Genomic DNA, 25509 nt, shown 5'->3' on the forward strand with positions numbered 1-25509 from the left:
CCTACCAAACTAAAGCTAAGAAGAATTTAACTCTCTTTCATCTATTCTATTACTCTTTCTTCTTTCCTCGCTCTATTGCTGACCATCTAGTTATTAACATAACCAAGTCAATTTCACTTCAAACTATTGCATTTGATGCTTGCCTTGTTATACCCTGTGGGGATTTGCCAAGTCAAAGACAGCTCTCTACTTCAGAAAAGTACCTCTGTCCCTCCTGACTCTCCTCAGACTGGGCATTAGTGAATTGGGACCATTTAATCCTGGGAGATTTTGATAAAGACCCCAGTGTCAACCAGGAGTCTTGCCCCGCAATGTAGAGCTTTTATACCATAGTTGGTCCAGGGTTCTGTGGACCACTAAAGAGCAAGGATGGACTGCCCCAACCGGTTTTTGTAATTTCCCAAAACCATACATTCATCTTACTAGAGGGACAGCCCCCGCCTCCCACTAACTGTCAGCTAAACCAGTGCAATCCTATACAGGTTATTATCTTGAATCCTCAAAGTTCTTTCCCTTTTCTAAGCCAGTTCCCTTCTTTAAGCCAGTGTTATGGTATGAGGGTTGAGGTTTCAGGGACAGACCATATTGGATTCTTTGAAATGCATTTCTTTGAACCCCCACTGCCTGCACCTTCCTCTAAGCCTTCTTCCAAAACGTCTCACATGGAACAATTGCTCCTCCTCCATCTAACAACAAGACCAAGATAGCTATCGTAGAAGCGAAAGACTTAAAACAAACTTTGGCAATTAAGACAGGATACCAAGATGCAAATGTCTGGTTGGAATGGATCAAATATTCCGTCCGCACATTAAACAAAAGCAATTGTTATGCTTGTGCACCCAGCAGGCCAGGGGCCCAGAATGTCCCCTTTCTACTAGGGTGGTCCTCCAGTTGACTGGTTGTGGGCTGCATGGTAGCTCTTTTCCAGGATTCTACAGCCTGGAGTAACAAGTCGTGCCATGCTCTTTCTCTCTGCTATATTCTGAAGTTTGGCACCCTGTGGGTTGGCCCCCGAGGGTCATCCAGCTTCCATCTCCCAATACTAAGTTCACTTCATGTCTCTCACGACAGGGAGGAAACTTAGCATTCCTTGGAGACCTGAACGGATGCAGTGAGCTTAAGAATTTTCAAGAGCTTATCAATCAGTCAGCCCTTGTTCATCCCCGAGGGGATGTGTGGTGGTATTGTGGTGGACCTTTACTGGACACTCTGCTGAATATCTGAAGTGGCACTTGTGTTTTAGTCCAATTGGCTATCCCTTTCACCCTGGCATTTCATCAACCAGAGGAAGGAAAAATAAGACATCGTAAAGTGAGAGAAGCCCCTTATGGGTCTTTTGACTCTCACATCTATTTAAATGCAATTGGAGTCCAGCAGGGAATACCAGATCAATTTAAAACCTAAAATCAAATAGCTGCAGGATTTGAGTCAATATTTTGTTAAGAGACAATTAATAAAAATATAGATTGAATAAACTACATATGCTACAACCAACAGCGATGTATTAACTACACTAGAGATGGTGTTAAAGGAGTAGCTGAGCAATTAGGGGCTACTAGCCAGATGGCTTGGGAAAATAGGATAGCCTCAGACATGATAATAGCAGAAAGAGGAAGAGTTTGCATCATGATTAAAACTCAATGTTGTACCTTCATCCCAAACAACACTGCCCCTGATGGAAGTATAACAAAGGCATTGCAAGGTCTGACTGCCCTGTCCAATGAGTTAGCCAACAACTCAGGGTTAAATGAGCCCTTTACAGGATGGCTAGAAAAGTGGTTCAGTAAATGGAAAAGAATTATAGCCTCAATTCTCACTTCCCTGGCAGCCGCAATGGGTGTATTTATTCTTGTTGGGTGCTGTGTCACACCACGCATCCGTGGGTTGGTGCAAAGAGGCTCATAAAAACAGCACTTACTAAAACCTCCCTTAACTATTCTCCACCTTATCCAGAGAAGCTTCTTCTTTTGGAAAATCAAGCAGAACATCTAAGCCAAGACATGTTAAAGAAGTTTAAAGAGAAAGAGCTGTAAGGAAATGCAAGAGGAGAAGTTGTTAGGTATGAGTTCTAAATTTCTCTTCAAAGAATCAGTATGTCAATATGTTCAATTCTTTGCCTTCTACTTTTAAACTTAACTTCCTTGTAAAGCAACCTTTTTCAATTACCTGCTCCACCCTGACTCATTCTGATTACCTACTCCCCCCTGACTCATTCCGATTACCGGCTCCACCCTGACTCATTCCAATTACCTGCTCAGTCCCCACCCTGACTCATTCCGATTACCTGCTCAGTCTCCACCCTGACTCATTCTGATTTCCTGCTCCGCCATAACCATTTTTCCCACCAAACCACTCACCCCATCACTCTCTTTAAATTAGCCAATCAGAATTAGTTTAGCCTGTGTGGTCTAACCCTAGCCAATAGGGGAATGACACAGCAGCAGGGGCCATGTGCATCAGGGATAAGAACCCCTTCCCCTCCCTTGTCCAAGTGTGCACTCACCATTGCTCCGTCTGTAAGGGCGCACCCTTCTATAGAAGTACATTGCCTTGCTGAGAATTAAAAAGAAAATTTTATATTTGAGTGCTATTTCTTTTGTGGCACGGAAACTTTACTTATAACAGCACCATGCAAAAGACACTAGCCACAAGCACTAGGACATGGGATCAATGACATCCAAGTCAGGGCTCCTCCTACCTCTGCCTTTGACTCTGCTCCTAAGGACAAATGGGTTGGCATCTCCTTCTGCTGAGTCTCATCTTCTTTTGAGGGTTCCTTCGTCTTTTTGGGCTGCTTCTCCTCCTGCAATCAGCATTAGGGGAAAGGCAAGAGTGAGGCTGCTGTCCCTCCCTCTCCATTCAATAGGGCACACATCCCCAGCTTCCAGGGCTTCTTAGAGTCTTCAGTGTCAGGGGGTCCCTTCACCCTGAGAGATCTATGGGGACATCCCTAACAAGCCTGGTGTGTCTGGCTTTCTCTTACCATTGGTCACATATGGATTGATTGTAGATGGTTCAAATCCCCTCACATCTGTGTTCATCCAGCCATAGCATAGGCAGGAAGGGTGGAGGAAGAAAGGCCTGTGATGTCATAAGGGCACCTGTGACTCAGGCACCACATGGCTCCTAACAAGTGAGCCCCCTCCAAGGGAAAGACAAAAGCGCTGCCCATTCTTTTCTGCCAGAAATGGCCAAAGCCCTGACTTCAAAGGCAAGATGACAGAAATACTGGCCCATTGCTGTAAGGTTTATAAAAAGCCAGTCATTTCTAATAACATTTAATTGAAAAAACTTGGCCAGGCGCAGTGGCTCAGGCCTGTAATCCCAGCACTTTGGGAGGCCGAGGCAGGCAGATCAACTGAGGTCAGGAGTTCGAGACCAGCCTGGCCAACATGGCAAAACCTTGTCCCTACTAAAATTACAAAAATTAGCTGGGTGTGGTGGCTGTCACCTGTAATCCCAGCTACTCAGGAGGCTGAGACAGGACAATCGCTTGCACCCAGGAGGTGGAGTTTGCAGTGAGCCAGGATCATGCCACTGCACTCCAGGCTGGGCAAGAGAGCAAGACTCCATCTCAAAAAAAAAAAAAAAGAAAAGAAAAGAAAAAACTTAAATAGCCAACTTAAATAATCAATAGGGGATTAATTTAATGATGCATAGTTCATTCATACTATAAAATACTACATAACTATTAAAAATAAGAATTTGATCTATATTACTAATGAGGAAATATATAAAGATGTATTTATAAGTAAAAAACTAAAGTTCCTTTTGATCCCACTATGCAAACAAAACCAGGAACATAATTATACACATAAAATTGAATAATTTATGCCAGAAGTTATTATATGATACACATTATATGTTGTAAATGAATATAAAGAAGAAAAAAGGTATATATACCAAACTATTACCAATGATTACCTTTGGAGAGGAGAGTTAAATTGCTGACTCATGCCTAACACAGTCCCCAAGCAACCCCATGAGGGCCTGAGGACCAGCCTGGACTCCATCTGAGGCTCAAATGGGTCCAAGTGCTCTCCTGTCTTCCTCTGTCCCTGGGGTCTCAAGGCCACAATCAGATGGATGAAGGTGGCCACTGCACAAGCATGGCCCCTTTCTGCCTGATCTCAGCCTCTGAAGACCCAGCTGGACAGGGTAAGGCCATGAGAGGCACAGCCCCTGGGGTCACTGAGAAGTGCACTTGAAATGTATAGGGTGAGTATGGGAGAGGCCAATGTGGATCTGTAGGGGGAATGTAGGGAAGAGGAGGAGGCCATTTGAGGCTGGGATGTGAAGTTAATGGGATGAGGGGGTGGGGAATATGGGAATACATTGAAAGATGTGGGAAGTTGTGGGTGTGATATAGTTTGGCTCTGTGTCCCCACCCAAATCTCATCTTGAATTTTAACTCCCGCAATTCCCATATGTTATGGGAGGAACCTGGTGGGAGGTGACTGAATTATGGGGGCATGTCTTTCCTGTGCTGTTCTCATGATAGTGAATGAGTCTCAAGAGATTTGATGGTTTTAAAAATGGGAGTTTGGGCTGGGTGCAGTGGCTCATGCCTGTAATCCTAGAACTTTGGGAGGCTGAGGCGGGAGGATCATGAGGTCAGGAGATCAAGACCATCCTGGCTAACACGGTGAAACCCCGTCTCTACTAAAAATACAAAAAATTAGCCGAGTGTGGTGGTGGACACCTGTAGTCCCAGTTACTGGGGAGGCTGAGGCAGGAGAATGGCATGAACCTGGGAGACAGAGCTTGCAGTGAGCCGAGATCACACCACTGCACTCCAGCCTGGGCAACAGAGCAAGACTCCATCTCAAAAAAAAAAAAAAGGCAGTTTGCCTGCACAAGCTCTCTTTGCCTGCTGCCATCCATGTAAGACGTGATTTGCTCCTCCTTGACTTCCACCATGATTGTGAGGCCTCCTCAGCCATGTGAAACTGTAAGTCCAATTAAACCTCTTTCTTTTGTAAATTGCCCAGTCTTCGGTATGTCTTTTCAGCAGCTGAAAATGGACTAATACAGTAAATTGGTACCAGTAGAGTGGGGTGTTGCTGAAAAGATACCCAAAAATGTGGAAGCAACTTTGGAACTGGGTAACAGGCAGAGCTTGGAACAGTTTGGAGGACTCAGAAGAAGATAGGAAAATGTGGGAAAGTTTGGAACTTCCTAGAGATTTGTTGAATGGCCTTGACCAAAAAGCCTGATAGTGATATGGACAATAAGGTCCTGGCTGAGGTGGTCTCAGATGGAGATGAGGAGCTTCTTGGGAACTGGAGCAAAGGTGACTCTTATGTCGCCAAAAAGAGACTGGCAACATTTTGCCCCTGCTGTAGAGATTTGTGGAACTTTGAACTCGAGAGAGGTGACTTAGGGTATCTGGCAAAATAAATTTCTAAGCAGCAAAGCATTCAAGATGTGACTTGGGTGCTGTTAAGAGCATTCAGTTTTATAAGGGAAGCAGAGCATAAAAGTTCAAAAAGTTTTCAGCCTGACAATGTGGTAGAAAAGAAAACCCCATTTTCTAAGGAGAAATTCAAGCCGACTTCAGAAATGTGCATAAGTAATGAGGAGCCAAATGTTAATCCCCAAGACAATGGGGAATATGTCTCCAGGACATGTCAGAGGCCTTCACAGCAGCCCCCCATCGCAAGCCCAGAGGCCCAGGAGAAAATGGTTTCATGGGTTGGGCCCAGAGTCCCCGTGCTGTATGCAGCCTAGGGACTTGGTGGCCTGTGTCCCAGCCACTCCAGCCATGGCTGAAAGGGGCCAATGTACAACTCAGGCTGTGGCTTCAGAGGGTGCAAGCCCCAAGCCTTGGCAGCTTCCACATGGTGTTGAGCCTGTGAGTACACAGAAGTCAAGAATTGGAGTTTGGGAACTTCCGCCTAAATTTCGGAGGATGTACGGAAATGCCTGGATGCCCAGGCAGAAGTTTGCTGCAGGGGCTGGGCTCTCATGGAGAACCTCTGCTAGGGCAGTGTGGAAGGGAAATGTAAGGACAGAGCTCCCACACAGAGTCCCTATTGGGGAACCGCCTAGTGGAGCTGTGAGAAGAGGTCTACTGTCCTCCAGACCCCGGAATGGTAGATCCAGCTTGCACTGTTCACCTGGAAAAGCCACAGACACTGATCACCAGCCCGTGAAAGCAGCTGGGAGGGAGCCTGTACCCTGCAAAGCCACATGGGTGGAGCTGCCCAAAACCATGGGAACCTACCTCTTGCATCAGCATGACCTGGATATCAGACATGGAGTCAAAGTAGATCATTTTGAAGCTTTAAGATTTGACTGCCCCACTAGATTTCGGACTTGCATGGGGCCTGTAGCCTCTTTGTTTTGGCCAATTTCTCCCATTTAGAATGGCTGTATTTACCCAATGCCTGTACCCTCATTATATCTAGGAAGTAACTAACTTGCTTTTGATTTTACAGGCTCATAGGCAGAAGAGACTTGCCTTGTCTCGGATGAGACTTTGGACTGTGGACTTTTGAGTTAATGCTGAAATGAGTTGAGACTTTGGGGGACTGCTGGGAAGGCATGATTTGTTTTGAAATGTGAGAACATGAGATTTGGGAGGGGCCAGGGGTGGAATGATATGGTTTGGCTCTGTGTCCCCACCCAAATCTCATCTTGAATTATAACTCCCACAATTCCCACATGTCGTGGGAGGAACCTGGTGGGAGGTGATTGAATTATGGGGGCAGGTCTTTCCTGCACTTTTCTTGTGATAGTGAATGAGTCTCATGAGATCTGATGGTTTTAAAAAATGGGAGTTTGGGCTGGGCGTGGTGGCTTACACCTGTAATCCCAGCACTTTGGGAGGCCGAGGCGGGCAGATCACCTGAGGTCAGGAGTTCGAGACCAGCCTGGCTAACGTGGTGAAACCCTGTTTCTACTAAAAATACAAAAAATTAGCTGGGCATGGTGGCTTGTGCCTGTAATCCCACTACTCAGGAGGCTGAGACAGGAGAATCGCTTGAACCTGGGAGACAGAGGTTACAGTGTGCCAAGATCATGCCATTGCACTCCAGCTTGGGCAACAAGAGCAAAACTTTGTCTCAAAAAAAAAAAAAATGGGGGTTTGCCTACACTAGCTCTCTTTGCCTGCTGCCATCCATGTAAGACACGACTTGCTCCTCCTTGCCTTCTGCCATGATTGTGAGGCTTCCCCAGCCATGTGGAACTGTAAGTCCAATTAAACCTCTTTCTTTTGTAAATTGCCCAGTCTTGGGTATGTCTTTATCAGCAGCCTGAAAATGGACTAATAGAGGGTGTGACAGAGAAGGTGTGATATGTGTTCATTTGAGGATAATAGGATACAGGCCTTTGTTATAACACTAGTCAGTTTTTTACTTCCCCCAACTCCCAACACTCCCCACACCTCCCCACCAACACACACACACATACTCATGAAAGCCTTGTGCTTCATTATCTGGAAGAATAAACCCCAAACTCCTCACGACCTAAGTAGTGGGCATCGGTTTTTTGAGAGAGAAGAAGACAAAAAAGTCCAGGTGTGGTGGCTCACACCTGTAATCCCAGCACTTTGGGAGGCCAAGGCAGGTGGATCACTTGCACCCAGGAGTTGAGACCAGCCTGGGCAATATAACGAAACCCTGTATCTACAAAAAATACAAAAATCAGCCAGGCATGGTGGTGTGCATCTGTAGTCCCACCTACTTGGGAGACAGAGGTGGGAAAATCACCTGAGCCCAGGGAGGTCGAGGCTGCAGTGAGCCATGATCGCACCATTGCACTCCAACCTGGGTGACAGAACGAGACACAGTCTTTAAAAAAAAAAAGATAGAAAATTTAAATCAAAAATCTAATTACTGATCAGAATATATGGGGTAACTCACACCCTGTGAAGAATAAAAAGCCCTGGCAACATCAAGAGAGGAAATGAGACGTATAAAGGCAGGTCTGGGCATGGAAGGGCTTCCCTCCAGAGTAGCCAGAAAGGAGGAAGAAACGCCACTGCATGGGAATGTCAGAGGGCTCCACCTCCAGTTAGGATGCAGAGGGTCACAAAATACTCCCGCAACAACTGCACAATAAGAAAACACCTGACAAACTTAAAACATCACACAGCAGTAGGTATGGAGCATCTAAAACTGAATTCTAAAGTGGCTCTGTCCCTCTCTAGTTGCACGGAGGTTAGTGGCTGCTTTCATGCCTGTGGATATGTACCAAATCTCTGGACACAAGGACCTGCAGGAGTAAGCCCGCCATATGCAGTGAAATGCTGTGATGGGGAGAAACCAGCTGAACTTTCAATGGCTGCATGCGAGCTGCAAGACAACTGGGAATCTGGAAAAGCCACACACACACACACACACACACACACACACACACACACACACACACACAGTGAGTCCTCTGCTGCCACCATTCCCTCCCATGGGACTTCTGCTGGACCCACAGCAGCACAGGGAGCCAGGGGCTGGCCTGGACAGCAGAGAGAGCTCTCAAGTCTCACAGTGCTAATATTCCACACTTTTGCTGGAGAAAGGAGCCTGATCCCAGCCTCAAGACATTTGAAACTGAGGGGGATGCAAACCAACTAAAGTGTCAAAACAGCCCCAACCTAACTGAACTCCTGATTAGTTGAAAAATGGCCCACCCTAGTCTCTACTGCTTTTATCTAGTGTTTGCATACAATTTTAAAAATGAGACACATGAAGAAGCAGAAAAATGTGACCTGTAATCAAAAGGAAAAAAAGCAATAGAAGCAGACTCACAGATGATTCATATGTTAGAATTAGCAAAGACTTTGAAACAACAAAGATTATATAAATAGACATATAATCGAAAATAATTTACAGGTAAAGGTAGAAAAAAATGAATAAAAAGATGGAGAATTTTGGCAGACAAATGGAAACTCTAAAAAACAGAATACAAGAAATGCAATTATTTTTTCTATTTAAAGAGACAGGGTGTTGTTATATCATCCACTTTAGTCTCAAACTCCTGAGCTCAAGAAATACTCCTGAGCTCAAGAAATACTCCTGAGTAGTAGGGACTACAAGCATGTGCCACCATGCCCAGTTCTGAAATTCTAAAACTGAAAAATACAATACCCAAAATGAATAGTTCACTAGAGAGAGTAACAAAAGAAAGGATTATCAAACTCAAAGGCAGGTCAAAAAATTATACGAACATGATAAATACAAAGAAAACTACATATAGGGACAATAATGAAATTGATAAAAATCAAGGGAAAAGAAAATTGTTTCTAAAAAACCAGGTGGTTCCTGCCTGTAATCCCAGCACTTTGGGAGGCTGACATGGGCAGATCACTTGAGGTCAGGAGTTCGAGACGAGCCTGGCCAACATGGTGAAACCTCATCTCTACCAAAAATACAAAAATTAGCTGGGTGTGGTGGCATGTGACTCTAATCCCAGCTACTCAGAGGCTGAGGCAGGAGAATCGCTTGAACCTGGAAGGTGGAGGTTGCAGTGAGCTGAGATTGCACCACTGCGCTCCATCCTGGATGACAGAGTAAGACTCCATCTCAAAAAAAAAAAAAGAAGAAACCAGAGATGGTCGGGTGTGGTGGCTCACACCTGTAATTCCAGCACTTTGGGAGGCTGAGGCAGGTGGACTGCTTGAGGCCAGGAGTTCAAGACCAGCCTGGCCAAGATGGCGAAACCCCATCTCTACTAAAAATACAAAAATTAGCCCTGCATGGTGGTGCATGCCTGTAATCCCAGCTACTTGGGAGGCTGAGGCACGAAAATCACTTGAACCCAGGAGGCAGAGGTTGCAGTGAGCCAAGATCATGCCACTGCACTCCAGCCTGGGTGACAGAGTGAGACTCTGTCTCAAAAAACAAACAAACTGCCAGGTGCAGTGGCTTATGCCTGTAATCCCAGCACTTTGGGAGGCCGAGGTGGGCAGATCATGAGGTCAGGAGATCAAAACCATCCTGGCAAACACCGTGAAACCCTGTCTCTACTGAAAATACAAAAAAAGTAGCTGGGCGTGGTGGCGGGCGCCTGTAGTCCCAGCTACTTGGGAGGCTGAGGCAGGAGAATGGTGTGAACCTGGGAGGCGGAGCTTTCAGTGAGCTGAGATCTTGCCACTGCACTCCAGCCTGGGCAACAGAGCGAGACTCCATCTCAGGGAAAAAAAAAAAAAAAGAAACCAGAGGAAAAGGTCACATTACATTTAGGGGAAGAAAAATAAATAGTATAGATAACTTGTCATCAGAAACAAAAAGAAGCCAGAAAAAAAATGGAAAGACATTGTAGAGTGCTAAAGAAATGGGAAGAGAAAAATAAGCCAACCTAAAATTCTATACCCAGAGAAAATGTCTTTCAAAAATAAAGATGTAAAAATAAAACTAAAAGTTCTGCTCTTATCATTTCCACTTAATAATACACTAAAAGTCCTAGCCAGTGCAATAAAGCCCTTAAATGGCCTTAAAATTCTGTTTAAAGAAAGAAAACTGTGTTATTCACAGACAGCATGATTATTTGCATTAAAATGTCCCAAAAAATGTACCCAAAAATCCTACTAGAGCTGATAAAGCAATTCAGCAAGCTTGCTAGATATTCATGGTGATGGTGGCACATGTCTATAAATATACTTAAACCATTGAATTGTGCATGTTACATAGGTGAATTGTATGGTATGTGAATTATGTCCCAGTAAAGCTGTTTAAAAAATAAAAGTCATCAAAAATTTTCAAGATACAAGGGTAATATATAAAAATCAACTGCATTTTATTTTATTTTTTTTTTTATTTTTTTTTTTTGAGACACAGTCTCACTCTGTCGCCCAGGCTGCAGTGCAGGGTGCAATGGCATGATCTTGGCTCGCTGCAACCTCTGCCTTCCATATGCAAGTGATTCTCCTGCCTCAGCCTCCCAAGTAGCTGGGATTACAGGCACGCACCACTGTGCCCAGCTAATTTTTGTATTTTTAGTGGAGACAGGGTTTCACCATGTTGGCCAGGCTGGTCTCAAACTCCTGACCTCAAGTGATCTGCCCAGCTCAGCCTCCCAAAGTGCTGGGATTACAGGCATGCCACTGCGTCCAGCCAATCAACTGTATTTTCATAATCAATGGACGATTGGGGAATTCTTGATATAGAAGAACAAAGTTAGCTGGATGCAGTGGCTCACGCCTGTAATCCCAACACTTTGGAGGCTGAGGCACGTGGATCACTTGAGGCCAGGAGTTGGAGATCAGCCTGGGCAACACAGTGAAACCCCGTCTCTACTAAAAATACAAAAAATTAACTGGGCATGGTGGTGGGTGCCTGTAATCCCAGCTACTCAGGGGGCTGAGGCAGGAGAATTGCTTGAACCTGGGAGGTAAATGTTGCAGTGAGATGGACAGAGCGAGGCTGTCTCAAAAACAAAAAAAAAGAACAAAGTTGAAGGATTTATATTATCTCACTTGAAGACTCACTATAAAGTTCCAGTAATCGAGACAGCATGGTGTAAGAAGAGACAAACAGATCAATGAAATGGAATAGAAAAGCCAGAAAAAGACTTACACTTATATGGTCTATTGATTTGTTTAATGTACCAACATAATTCAATGCAGAAGGAAACACATTTTTCAATTTAAAATAAAAGAATCTTGATCCTTACCTAACACCATAGACACAAATAATAATTCAAGATGGATCATAGCCTAAACGAAACCTAAAACTATAAAACTTTTAGAAGAAATCCTATGAGAATTATTTTGTGCCCAAGAGTCAACAAAAACTGTTTTCATAGCAAACAGAAAACACTAAGTATAAAATATTGATAAATTTGCCAGGCGTGGTAGCTCATGCCTGTAATCCCAGCACTTTGGGAGGCCGAGGCGAGAGGATTGCCTGAGCCCAGGAGTTTGAGACCAGCCCAGACTCAAACATGTTGAGACCTTGTCTCTACAAAAAATTTTTTTTAAATTAGCCAGGCATGGTGGCGTATGCCTGTAGTCCCAGCTACTCAGGGAGGCTGAAGTGGGAGGATCACTTGAGCCCAGGGGTCAAGGCTGCAATGAGCCATGTTTGCACAACTGTGCTCCAGCTTGGATGACAGAGTGAGACCCTGTCTCAAAAAAAATTTGATAAATTAGACTTTGTCCAAATTAAAACTTCTGCTTATCGAAAGACAGCACTTGGCCAGGCGCGGTGGCTCACGCCTGTAATCCCAGCACTTTGGGAGGCCGAGGCGGGCGGATCACGAGGTCAGGAGATCGAGACCATCCTGGCTAACATGGTGAAACCCCACCTCTACTAAAAATACAAAAAATTAGCTGGGCATGGTGGCGGGTGCCTGTAGTCCCAGCAACTCGGGAGGCTGAGGCAGGAGAATGGCGTGAACCTGGGAGGCGGAGCTTGCAGTGAGCTGAGATTGTGCCACTGCAGTCCAGCCTGGGTGACAGAGCAAGACTCTGTCTCAAAAAAAAAAAAAAAAAAAAAAAGACAGCACTTTAGCTACAATCTGAGGAAAGAATATTCACAATACCTATATCTGGCAAAGGACTCCTACTCAGAATATAAGAACTCTTACAACTCAGTAACAAAAAACAAACTAATAAAAATGGACGAAAGGCTTAAACCAATACTTTATAAAAGAAGATATTCAAGTGGCTTCCAAACACATGAAATTTGCTCAACATCATTAGTTATCAGGGAAAGACAAAATTTAAGCCACCATCATGATGGCCAAAATTAAAAAAAAAAAAGAAAAGGAGAATACCAAATGTTGGCAAGGATGCAGAGCAAATGAAACTCTCATATATTTTTGATAATACAACCAATTTGGAAATTCATTTGGCTATTTCTTTTAAAATTAACCATATACCTACACCTACTCTCTGACTCAGCAATTTCATTCTTAGGTATTTACTTAAGAGAAATGAAAACATATTCACAAAAAGACTTGTACAGGAATGCTCATAGCATATACTCTTAATAGTCAAACATTGGGAACAAGTGAAATATCTATAAATAGGATAATGGATACACAAATTGTGGTATATTCATAAAATAAAATACAATTGGGCAATAAATAGCCAAGAACTAATGATACATGCAATAACATGGGTGAATCTTATCCATGACATTATATTGAGCAAAAAAAGCCAAATGCAAAACAGAACATATTGTATAATTCTATTTATATCAAATTTAAAACATGCACATTTGTTGTGGTGGCTCATGCCTATAATCCCAGCACTTTAAAGAGGCCAAGGATCTCTTGAACCCAGGAGTTTGAGACCAGCCTGGGCAACCTAGGAAAACACTGTCTCTACAAAAAATGTTTTTAAAAAAATTAGCCAAGGATGGGTGTGGTGGCACATGCCTGTAATCCCAGCACTTTGGGAGGCTGAGGTGGGTGGGCCACCTGAAGTCAGGAGTTCAAAACCAGCCTGACTAACACGGTGAAACCCCCTCTCTACTAAATACAAAAAATTTAGCCAGGCGTGGTGGCACATGCCTGTAATCCGAGCTACTTGGGAAGCTGAGATAGGAGAATCACTTGTACCTGACAGGAGGAGGTTGCAGTGAGCCAAGATCATGCCATTGCATTCCAGCCTGGGCAACAAGAGCAAAACTCTGTCTCAAAAAAAAAAAAAAAAAATTAGCCAAGTGTGGTGGTGTGCACCTGTGGTCCCAGCTACTTGGGAGCCTGAGGTGGGAGGGTCACTTGAGCCTGGGAGGTCAAGGCTGCAGTGAGACAGGATCAAGCCACTGTACTCCAGCCTAGGTGACAGAGCAAAACCCTGTTTTTTAAAAAAATGCAAAACTAATATATTATGATAGAAATCAGGAACAATGGACCAGGCGTGGTGGCTCACGCCTGTAATCCCAGCACTTTGGGAGGCTGAGGCGGGCAGATCACCTGAGGTCTGGAGTTGGAGACCAGCCTGACCAACATGGAGAAACCCCATCTCTATTAAAAATACTAAATTGGCCAGGCATGGTGGCGCATGCCTGTAATCCCAGCTACTTGGGAGGCTGAGGCAGGAGAATGGCTTGAACCTGGGAGGCAGAGGTTGTGGTGTGCCGAGATTGCACCATTGCACTCCAGCTTGGGCAACAAAAGCTAAACTCCATCTCAAAAAAAAAAAAAAATCTCGAACAGTGGTTGCCTCTGGGAGTTGAGATTGATTGGAAAGGGACACAAAGGGAGTTTCTGGGATGATATGAGTGTTCTATATCTTGATGAGGTGTGGATTTGAGGTATATGCATTTGTCAAAATTCATTTAACTTCACATTTAAGATTTCTCCATTTCACTGTATATAAATTATACCTTTGCCTTTTCAAGGAAGGTGAAATAAAGACATTTTCTAAAAAATAAAAGCTGAGATCATTTATTACCAGCAGACTCACACTGCCAGAAAGCTAAAGGAAGGTCCCGGGTGGAAGCTCAGAGCAGCAGGTGGAAATGAAAGCCTCACAATGGTGATTATGTGGGCAAACAGAAAAGATCATCTTTTTAAATGTCTTTAAAATACCATTGAATCCAGTGCTGGCAAGATGAAGTAAGTACACTACAGACAATCTTTCACAGTGATTACAACGGAAAACTCTGGACAGAATACAAAGTCAACTAGACTCTGAAAAGTAAACAATAGCGGCCGGGCACGGTGGCTTACGCCTGTAATCCTAGCACTTTGGGAGGCAGAGGCGGGTGGATTACCTGAGGTTGGGAGTTCGAGACCAGCCTGACCAACATGGAGAAACCCTGTCTCTACTAAAAATACAAAATTAGCCAGCCATGGTGGCATGCGCCTGTAATCCCAGCTACTCGGGAGGCTGAGGCAGGAGAATCAGTTGAACCCGGGAGGTGGAGGTTGCAGTGAGCCAAGATCGGGCCATTGCACTGAGCCTTGGCAACAAGAGCAAAACTCCATCTCAAAAAAAAAAAAGAAGAAGAAGAAGAAAAGAAAAAGTAGCAATAGCACACAGATTGGGGAAGAAAGTCAAGTCAAAGTCAAGGATAGCCTAAAATGCAGAACCACACAAGTGTGAACAGTAAATAATCCAAAAGAAAGTCCTTATTTTGGATCAGAGGATCAGAAAAAGACACTTCCTCATGCTAGAGAGTATGGACAGCATCCTTCTTCTTTCTTTCTTTCTCTTTTTTCTCTTAGCCCTACCCCAAGGCCAGGCCCAGTCACAGAACCGCATTGTCCCGGTGGTGGTGCTATGGGCACCTGAAAAATCATCTCCCTAGCTAGAGGAAATGTACAAACGGACGGGACCCCCGTAGTCTGAAAGAAGTAATTTTTTCTCATTTCTTTTGCCCCTTTGCCCTGAAGGCAGCTCTAGTCACATGGAACTGCATGGAAGTGTGGTGGTCTAAAACTCTGAGACAAATCCATATTTCTGGCCAGAGGAACCAAGAACATAATCTCTAGGAGTGGAAGAATGAGGAAAGTTCAGAAAATAAGGAAAAAGGAATCCCCTAATTCCGTGTATAACAAACACATGTCTCAGGCTCACACCTTAGCTGCACATAATAAATCAAAAATAAAATTCTAAGCCCCCAACCACCTGAATGGACCCCTCCTCTTGGGCAAGGGCACTCCAGAGTTAACCTGTAAAACTAGTTCAGGCCATGATGGAAAGTGGGAGTCAGACATGCCTCATTACTATTAATATCAACACAGACCTTAAGACTGATAGAACAGACTCTTTAAGCCTGATAAGAAACGCATGCAATCTATTTTCTCTAAAGCCTGCTACCTGGGGCCTCCATCTACATCATAAACCCTTGGTCTCTGCAACCCCCTTATAACCCAGACATTCCTTTCTATTGATTCCAAGTCATTAGATAATAACTCAACCAATTGCCAATCAGAAAATCTTTGAATCTGCCTATGACGTGGAAGCCCCCACTTCCACTTGTCCCGCCTTTCCAGACCACACCAAGGTACATCTTACATGTATTGATTGATGTCTTATGACTCCCTAAAATGTATAAAACCAAGTTGTAGGCCGACCACCTTGGGTACATGTCATTAGGAATTCCTGAGGCTGTGTCACAAGCATGTCCTTAACCTTGGAAAAATAAACTCCTAAACTGAGACTTGTCTCGGATGCTTTTGGTTTACAGCATCCTTTGAAAAATGAACTACAACAAAAACCACTACCAAGTCCCAAACTAACCCCTACGTAGCACATGCAAGGGCAGACTCAAACAGCATAGAAAAGGCTTTGAAAACTGACACTGACATTAGAATCATCATCCACGGAAAGCAAGACAAAGCCTCTGACCTTTACGTAACTGATTTGTCTGCTAAAAGAAAAACTAAACATTGTCCAGAGATGTAATATTTAAACTGTCCAGGATGCAATCCAAAATTACTCAATACATGAAGAGCCAGGAAAATCTGATTAATTCCCAAGGGAAAAGACAATCAGTTTTTGCCATTCCCAAGTCACTCACGTGTTGGAAATATCAAAGACTTTAAAGCAGTTATCATCACCATTATCCATGAAGCAAAGGTGAACCCTTTTTTTTTTATTTTTGAGACAGAGTTTTGATTTTGTTGCCCAGGCTGGAGTACAATGGCGTGATCTCAGCTCACTGTAACTTCTGCCTCCCAGGCTCAAGTGATTCTCCTGCCTCAGCCTCCCGAGTAGCTGGGATTACAGGTGCCTGCCACCATGCCTGGCTAATTTTTGTATTGTTTTAGTAGAGGCAGGGTTTCATCATATTGATCAAGCTGGTCTCAAACTCCTGACATCAGGTGATCCGCCTGCCTCGGCCTCCAAAACTGCTGGGATTACAGGCATGAGCCACGGTGCCTGGCTGAACTCTTTTTAAATGAATAGAAAGATAGGAGCTCTCAGCAGAGAAATAAAACAAAACAAAAATATAACCAGGGCCCTGCCCTCCCTCTCCCTCAGGAGGGCAGACAGGTCCAACAAAAATTTAAAAATAAAGAAATATAACTGAATCGAAATTTTAGAACTGTGCCGGGCACGGTGGCTCACACCTGTAATCCCAGCACTTTGGGAGGCCGAGGCAGGTGGGTCACCTGAGGTCAGGAGTTCAAGACCAGCCTGGTCAACATGATGAAACCCTGTCTCTACTAAAAATGCAAAAATTAACCAGGTGTGGTGGCACATGCCTGTAATCCCAACTACTCTGGAAGCTGAGACAAAAGAATCACTTAAACCTGGGAGTCAGAGGTTGCAGTGAGCCGAGATCACGCCACTGCACTCTAGCCTGGGCGACAGAAGGAGACTCTGTTAAAAAAAAAAAAAAAAAAAAAAAAAAGTATATCAATTAATTCAGAAAAATCATTTGACAAAATTCAACATCAATACATGATAAAAACTCAGTCGGGCACAGTGGCTCATGCCTGTAATCCCAACACTTTGGGAGGCTGAGGCGGGCCGATCATGAGGTCAGGAGTTCAAGACCAGCCTGGCCAAGATGGTGAAACCCCATCTCTACTAAAAATACAAAAATTAGCTGAACGTGGTGGCAGGTGCCTGTAATCCCAGCTACTCGGGAGGCTGAGGCAGTGAATTGCTTGAATCCAGGAGTCCGAGGTTGCAGTGAGCCAAGATCATGCCACTGCACTCCAGCCTGGGCAACAGAGCAAGACTGCGTCTCAAAAAAAAAAAAAAAAAAAAAAACTGGCAGGTAAAAGAATTGTTAATGGTGATAAACTAAATGTTCGCTCTTATGATTGGGAAAAAGACAATGGGTCCACTCTCACCACTCCTGCTCAAGATTGTACTGGAAGTCTTAGTGCAACAAGGCATGAAAAAGAAATAAAAGCCATACACATTCGAAAAGAAATAAAAGTGTCCATATTCACAGTGACTGTCTACATAGGAAATTTCAAAGACTCCACCAAAGGCCCCTAAAACTAAGTGAGCTTAGCAAGATTAAAATAAGGATTTATTTTCATGCTCAAAGAAAAAAAATATGTAAGGTTAACATACAAAATTTAATCATAGGTCCATATACTTCCATGAACTGTTGGAAACCAAAATTATAAAAACAATATCATTTACAATAGCTCCAAAAATATAATGCTTGGATTTATCTAATCTAATAAAACACATATCTAATAAAACATGAGCAGAATACATATTCTGAAATATACAAAATGCTGATGACCAAAATAAAAAGACACAAATAGAAAGATATCATGTCTATTGATTGGGAGACTCAATATAGCTAAATACTCCCCAAATTGGTCCATAAATTAAACGTCATTTGGATCAAAATCCCAGCAGAATTTTAGAAGAGACAAGCTGATTCTAAAATTTATGTAGAAAAGCAAAGGAACTAGAATAGCACAATTTTGAAGATTAAAAAAAGTTGAAAGACTCACATAACTCAATTTTAAGACTTACTATAAAGCTATAGTAATGAAAACATTATGGCATTAGTGAAGATTAGAAGCACAGATAAATCGATCACAATAGAATGTCTGGAAATAGATCTCCACAAATATGACTAATTGCTTTTTTTTCCCCACAAAGATGCAAAGGCAATTTAATGGAGAAAGAGTAGTCTTTTTTTTTCAATGGTGTTGGGATAATTGGACATCTATCAGAAAATTTAAAAAGGAGGACTCTCAGCCTAAACTTCCTACCTTATAAAAAATTAACCCAAAATGGATTATAGCTGTAAATGTAATATGTAAAACTTTAAGAAGAAAACAAGAGAAAATTGTTCATAATATTGGGTTAAAGAAATACTTCTTAGATATAACACCAAAAGCATTATCCATGAAAGAAAAAATGAATTTGACTTCAAAATTTAAAACTTTTGCTCAGTGTAGGTCAGGCGCAGTGGCTCACGCCTGTAATCCCAGCACTTTGGGAGGCTGAGGCGGGCGGATGAGGTCGGGAGTTCGAGACCAGCCTGACCAACCCCATCTCTACTAAAAATACAAAATTAACTGGGCATGGTGGTGCATGCCTGTAACCCCAGCTACTCCAGAGGCTGAGGCAGGAGAATTGCTTGAACCTGGGAGGCAGAGGTTGTGGTGAGCCAAGATCATGCCATTGGGCTCCAGCCTGGGCAACAAGAGCAAAGCTCTGTTTCAAAAAAAAAAAAAAAAATTTTGCTCAGTGAAAAAGACTGTTAACAGAATGGAAAAGCAAGCCACAGAATTGGAGAAAATATATGCAAATCACATTCTAGAAGGGACTTATTTATTGAGAATTCTCAAAATTAAATAATAAGTAAACAAACCCAATTAAAAATGGACAAAGGACTTGAACAAACACAGCATCAAAAAGGATGTAATGATAGCAAGTGAATGTATTAAAAGATGTTCAATATAATTAGCCATTAGGAAAATGCAAATTAAAACCACAATGAGATATCACTATGCCCCTGTTAGAAATGCTAAAATTAAAAATCCTGGCAACACCAAGAGTTGGCAAGAATGACGAGGAACTGGAACACTCATACACTGCTGGTTGGAATGAGAAAAATACAACCATGCTGGAAAATGGTTTGGCAGTTTCTTATAAGGTAAACATATACTTACCAAATCGTCCAGCAATCCCACTCCTGGGTATCTGCCCAAGTGAAATTAAACCTTACGCTCACACAAAAACATGTACACAAAGGTTCACAGCAGTTTTAATCGTAATAGCCAAAAACTGGAAACAACCCAATGTGCTTCAAAGGGTAAATGGATACACCAACTGCTGTAATTCCAGCAGTGAAAAGGAACAAGCTGTTGATACACACAACCACTTGTACAAACTCAGAGACATTAGGTTGAGTAATAGAAGCCAGTCTCAAAATGTTATATGCTGTATAATTCCATTTATTTGACATTCTTTTTTTTTTTTTTTTTTGAGACGGAGTCTCACTCTGTCGCCCAGGCTGGAGTGCAGTGGGGCGATCTCTGCTCATTGCAAGCTCCACCTCCCGGGTTCACGCCATTCTCCTGCCTCAGCCTCCCGAGTAGCTGGGACTACAGGCGCCTGCCACCACACCCGACTAATTTTTTTGTATTTTTAGTAGAGATGGGGTTTCCCCTCGTTAGCCAGGATGGTCTTGATCTCCTGACCTCCTGATCCGCCCACCTCGGCCTCCCAAAGTGCTGGGATTACAGGCGTGAGCCACCGTGCCCGGCTATTTGACATTCTTAAAAGACAAACAACATAATATTTAAATAAGCAAAGGATTTGAACAGATACTTCACCAAAGATACACAGATGGAAAATAACCACATGAAAGATATCCAACATCATTATCCACTAGGAAATACAAACTAACACTAAAATGAGATACCACCACACATTTATTTAAATGGATACAACTTTAAATAATGATAATAACAAGTGTTATAAAGGATGTGGAGTGACTAGAAGTCTCATAAATTGCTGGTGGGGATGCAAAATGGTACGGCTGCTCCAGAAAATAGTTTGGCAGCTTCTTATAAAGTTCAACATATGACCCAGCAATCTGGCTCCTTGGTATTTAACCTAGAGAAGTGAAAAAGTATGTCCATGAATATTCAGAGTAGTTCTTTTTTTTTTTTAAGACAGGGTCTCACTCTGTCGTCCAGGCTGGAGTGCAGTGGTGCCATCTTGGTTCACTGCAACCTCCGCCTCCTGGGTTCACACAATTCTCCTGCCTCAGCCTCCTGAGTAGCTGGGATTACAGGCACCTGACACCACACTCGGCTAATTTTTTGTATTTTTAGTAGAGATGGGGTTTCACCATGTTGGCCAGGCTGGTCTCTAACTCCTGATCCACCCTCCTCGGCCTCCCAAAGTACTGGGATTACAGGTGTGAGCCACCAGGTCCGATTTCATGGTAGCTCTATTCATAGTACCAAAAATTTGCAACAACCCAAATTTCCATCACAAAATGAATGGATAAACAAACTGGAATCCATTCATACAATAGAATACCACTCAGTTGGAAAAAGGATGTGAAAATGTGAATGAATTTCAAAGACACTACGCTGAGTTGAAAAAGACAGTCTCAAAATGTTACATACTGTATGATTTCATTCATGTGACATTCTCAAAAAGACAGCTCAGTGGCTGCCAGGGGTTAGGGATCGGGGAGGTCTGACCACAAAGGGGTACCAAGGGGATTGTTTTAGGGTAACAGACTATTCAGTATCTTGGTTGTGATGGTGGTTACATGAATCTATACATGTGTTATAATGTATAATTCACAGAACTGTACATTCCCTAAAAAAGTCAATTTCACTGCACAATAATTTTTAAAAATTTAGAACCCCATATGTTGCAACAAACAAGTTTATCGTGTGTAAATTTTAAAAACAACTCAAAACAATCGTGACTTTTTTTTTTTTTTTGAGACAGAGTTTTGCTCTTGTTGCCCAGGCTGGAGTACAATGGCACAATCTCAGCCCACCGCAACCTCCCCCTCCCAGGTTCAAGAGATTCTCTTGCCTCAGCCTCCCGAGTAGCTGGAATTACAGGCATGCGCCACCATGCCCAGCTGATTTTGTATTTTTAGTAGAGACAGGGTTTCTCCATGTTGGTCAGGCAGGTCTCAAACTCCCAACCTCAGGTGATCTGCCCACCTCAGCCTCCCAAAGTGCTGGGATTAAAGGCATGAGCCACCCCACCCAGCATGATCCTCTTATTTGGGTCTATATGAGAAGCAAAGAGATGAAGGTCCTTGCACTCCAAGGGCACAGAAAAGATCCCACATTTGGAGCCGAGGGTGACTACAGAGCTGGAGCCCAGAATGGAGGGAGGCCCAGACAGGGGAGACCCAGGGGCTGCGGCGTTCGTGGATGAGGTGACTCTAGAGGCAGGGTGGGCGCTGGGGCCTTGAGTACCACCAAGACCAGCTCCGCCTCTAGCCAGTGGGCAGGGAGGAGGCACCCCAGGGGCTGAGGAGCAGAGGAAGATGCCATCCAATGGGAGGTTGGAGGGTGCGCTGGGTGAGGGGGCTGGGGCGAGCATGGTGGAGTGAACCTCCTGGAGCTGGGGTAAGGGATGCAGCACAGGGAGCAAGACACAGGCCCCTCAGGGCCACTGTGGGTGAGCGCTGAGCACAGAAGTACCAGCATCCTAGGGTACCATTCTTCCATCCCACCCCCACCAATTCTCCACCTCCTCTACCAGAGTTTCCCCCAGAGGTTCTCAGTAGGCCCCTTGAAGGAGGGCTGGAAAAAGGAGAAGAAAGCAGGACTCAGTGAGGGTCCCAGTGGGACCAGCCCTCTGCATGTGCTCCCAGCCCCACGGCCTGCAGAGGAGGAAACGCAGGTCTCCTGGGAATGGGCTGTTCTAAGGCAACCCTCAGCCCCTGCCTCAGGCATTTCTTCTGCAGCAGCCCCAGCCCCATCCCCAGATAAGTGACCCTCACATGCAGCCCCTGGCACAGCAGCCTCCCAGGAGGACCCAGGAGTTTACTTGGTGGATCCTGCACCTTGGGAAGCCCTGTGGCCCCCTTTAAAGATCTCCACCTGATCTATATCCACCTGTGGTCCTCACCTGATCTTATGCAGTCACCTTTGCTAGCCGATCTCTTCCTTCTTCTGGCTCCTTGCTGGCAGAATCTGAGCATTTCCTCATTTGTGTCCCCAGATGCTAAAAAGTGCCAGCACAGAGCAAGTACTAAATAAATGCTCATTGAATGAATGAATATTATAAAGTAAAAGAGGACCAGATGCTTCTCTAAGGAGACCCAAGGCCCTAAAGTCCCGAGACCCTTTTCTCCATGCCTAGGGACAGGTCCTGTCACTGTGCTTCCCTGTACCCAGTGTCCCCAGAAAGAGGTGGGGGTGAGCAGGAAGTGACTGGGCTGGGAATGAGGAAGCTCCACATTGGGGAAGGTGGAGTTCACAACTGGGAACTGGACAGCAACCAGAAGAGCCAGCACTGGAAAGGTAGGGGTGGGGAAGAGAAATGAGACAGAGACGTGGTAGACTAAGAGGGGTTGACAGAGGCAGGGCATTTAGCTGGCAGCCAACCCGTCCTGCACCAGCTACCCTTCTGTCTTACTCACCTCTGCCTGGGGTTTCTGTCCACACACTTCTCTAGTCAAGAGGGCCTGGAAAGTGGCTTCTTGAGGAAGATTCTCTTGTCTTAGGCCTTTGCACAGATGATTAAAGACTGGGGGTGCTCTTCCCCCAGGTCTTCCCATCATTCAGGTCTCACTGGATGTCACTTCTCCAGAGACCTTACCCAGTCTCTGTGCTCTCACTCTGCTTGACCTCTTCATTAACACTAATCATCTGGATTTGCATTGTGTCTGATTATTTACATGCTTTATACCTCCAGAGGGTAGACTTCTTGAATGCAGGAACTTTTTCTTGTTCGTTTCTGTATCCCCAGGAGCTGGGGCATCACTGGAACACAACAAAGTTTTGTTGGACAGACAGATGGATGGATGGATGGATGGATCAATGGATCAATGGATGGATGGATGGATATGCTACAAGGATGGATATGCTACAATGGATGGATGGATGGATATGCTACAAGGATGGATATGCTGCAAGGATATGCTACAAGGGATGGATGGATGGATATGCTACAAGGATGGATATGCTACAAGGGATAGTTTTCCAAGAGAAATTGGAGTTACACTTTCAGAAGGAAATGGGAATGAGTACCTGGCAGACCACACAACAGGTATCGAAGACATATTACTGTCACCATCTCCATAAAGTGGCCTCAATCCTTCCTGTTTGTGGAAAGAAGGTGAGTTGCCAGCCCTATTGCCTTCACCTCCCTGATTTCTAGTTTCCCTTTTGAAGTTAGAATTGATGGTAGATTCCCCCAGAATGGCAGTGATTTGGGTGGCTCAGAGGTTCAGACTGTACTCCTAGGCCCATTCTCAGGCAGGAGGGAAGAGTGGATATTGGCTGCTCATCTGTCATGCCAACCTCCTAATAGTGGCCAGGGGGTGGCCAGGTGCTGTGGCTCATGCCCATAATCCCAGAACTTTGGGAGGCCAAGGTGGGCAGATCACTTGAGGCCAGGAGTTTGAGACCAACCTGACCAACATAGTGAAACCTCTTCTCTACTAAAAATACAAAAATTAGCCAGGTGTACTGGCTCATGCCTATAAACCCAGCTACTTGGGTGGCTGAGGCATGAGACTCACTTGAACCAGGGAGGCAGAGGTTGCAGTGAGCTGAGATCGCACCACTGTACCCCAGCCTGGATGACAGAGCAAGACCCTGTCTAAAAAAAAAAAGGGGGGGGGGACAGTGAGCTAGGGTCTGGTCGTTCATCCTTGACTCTTACTGCACCATCAGAGTCTGAGGTTGCCCTCTAGCTCATCCTCTGCCAACTCAGGAGTAAGAAGAGCGTAGCTCTGGCAGGAGAAAGGTGAAGTGATGTTCTGGACTGGACAGTAAACTATGTGGATTCCCTGCCCTTCACAACATGACATGGCAGTCACTCCCATCAAGAGATGAAGTTTCCTTCCCATCAATCTAGGATGGCCTGCCATTCACTTTGGCCAACTGAATGCAATAGAAGTGCCAGATCCAAGCCCGGACCTCTAGATGACTTGCATGCTTCTCTCCTGGCCTGGGCTAGCCTGCTGGAGAATGAGAAACACATATGGAAGTGCAGTTTTCCCAGTGTGTCCATTGCCAGCCAACCTCCAAACATAGATAAGTCAAGGTCAGCAGAGCTTCAAACACACAGCTGACTGCAAAATCATAAGTAAGCTCAGCTGGGACCAGAAGAAACCCCCAGTTGGGCTGGACGCGGTGGCTCATGCCTGTAATTCCAACACTTTGGGAGGCTGAGGCAGGCAGATCACCTGAGGTCAGGAGTTTGAGACCAGGCTGACCAACATGGAGAAACCCCGTCTCTACTAAAAATACAAAATTAGCCAGGCATGGTGGCATATGCCTATAATCCCAGCTACTCCAGAGGCTGAGGCAGGAGAATCACTTGAACCTGGGAGGCGGAGGTTGCGGTGAGCTGAGATTGCGCCATTGCACTCCAGCCTGGGTAACGCTGGGTAACAAGAGCGAGACTCTGTCTCAAAAAAAAAAAAAGAAAAGAAACTCCCCGTTGGCCTGCAGACCCACGCACACTAATGGTTCTAAGCCAGTTTTAGGATGGTTTGCACCCAGCAATAGCTAACAGATGCAGGAGCCAGGGAGAACACCTACTCAATCTCAGCCTGAAAGCTGGGTAGAATGCAACCTGCCTGGAACAGGCAGATTTTGGCCAAAGTGGAGGTGAGGAGAAGGGTCCTAGGAGAGGCTGAAGGCACCGGGTTTGCTGATAGTAGCCCCTGCTCAAGAATCCTATAGCAAGGAAGCCCCGACGGAGCAAGGCTGAGAATAAAAACCATGGGAGAAGTTATCTTCACTTTGAATCCGGAGTCCTCGTTTTCATTTGATGAGAATGTACTTAGGAAAGGGTTCACTCGTTCAGGGGCTTCTCTGGGTTGTTTACAGTGTTTTTCAGGTGTGTTTATGACACTGCTGAGCTCAATTTGGGATGGGACACAGGAGTGAGTGAATTCTACCAACATCTTCTCATCTGCAATAGGATTTTTCAGGCTGGGCACAGTAGCTCACGCCTAT

The 25509-nt window shown here is 44.5% G+C and overlaps 1 protein-coding gene and 1 long non-coding RNA gene across 11 annotated transcripts in view; both read right to left on the bottom strand.

The window, feature by feature from the left end:
- The window catches only part of LOC101144055 (IQ domain-containing protein F1), a 143757-nt gene extending 140656 nt beyond the window's left edge, over positions 1 to 3101 (bottom strand). For 6 of the 10 annotated variants that reach the window (XR_010132826.1, XR_010132821.1, XR_010132825.1 and 3 more), the window contains exons 1-3: positions 2984 to 3033; positions 2699 to 2803; positions 2504 to 2553 (exon numbers count right to left, since the gene is read on the bottom strand). Coding sequence is in view for 2 of the 10 variants with exons in the window: in XM_004034241.3 (XP_004034289.1) it covers positions 2699 to 2803; positions 2984 to 2986 (108 nt within the window). In the remaining 8 variants the exon portion in view is untranslated. Of the gene's footprint in view, positions 1 to 2503; positions 2554 to 2698; positions 2804 to 2983 lie in introns of all 10 variants that reach the window. The other 4 variants (XR_010132823.1, XR_010132822.1, XM_063703838.1 and 1 more) reach the window with 3 other exon arrangements.
- Positions 3102 to 20259: 17158 nt separating this feature from the next.
- LOC129532579 (uncharacterized) lies at positions 20260 to 24673 on the bottom strand. Its single transcript, XR_008678348.2, has 3 exons — positions 22959 to 24673; positions 22445 to 22540; positions 20260 to 20446 (listed from the first exon to the last, which is right to left on the bottom strand). It is a non-coding gene; the product is annotated as an uncharacterized lncRNA (long non-coding RNA).
- Positions 24674 to 25509: the final 836 nt, after the last annotated feature.

This window comes from Gorilla gorilla, chromosome 2 (genome assembly GCF_029281585.2).
Source record: "Gorilla gorilla gorilla isolate KB3781 chromosome 2, NHGRI_mGorGor1-v2.1_pri, whole genome shotgun sequence".
Taxonomy (NCBI): Eukaryota; Metazoa; Chordata; class Mammalia; order Primates; family Hominidae; genus Gorilla; species Gorilla gorilla.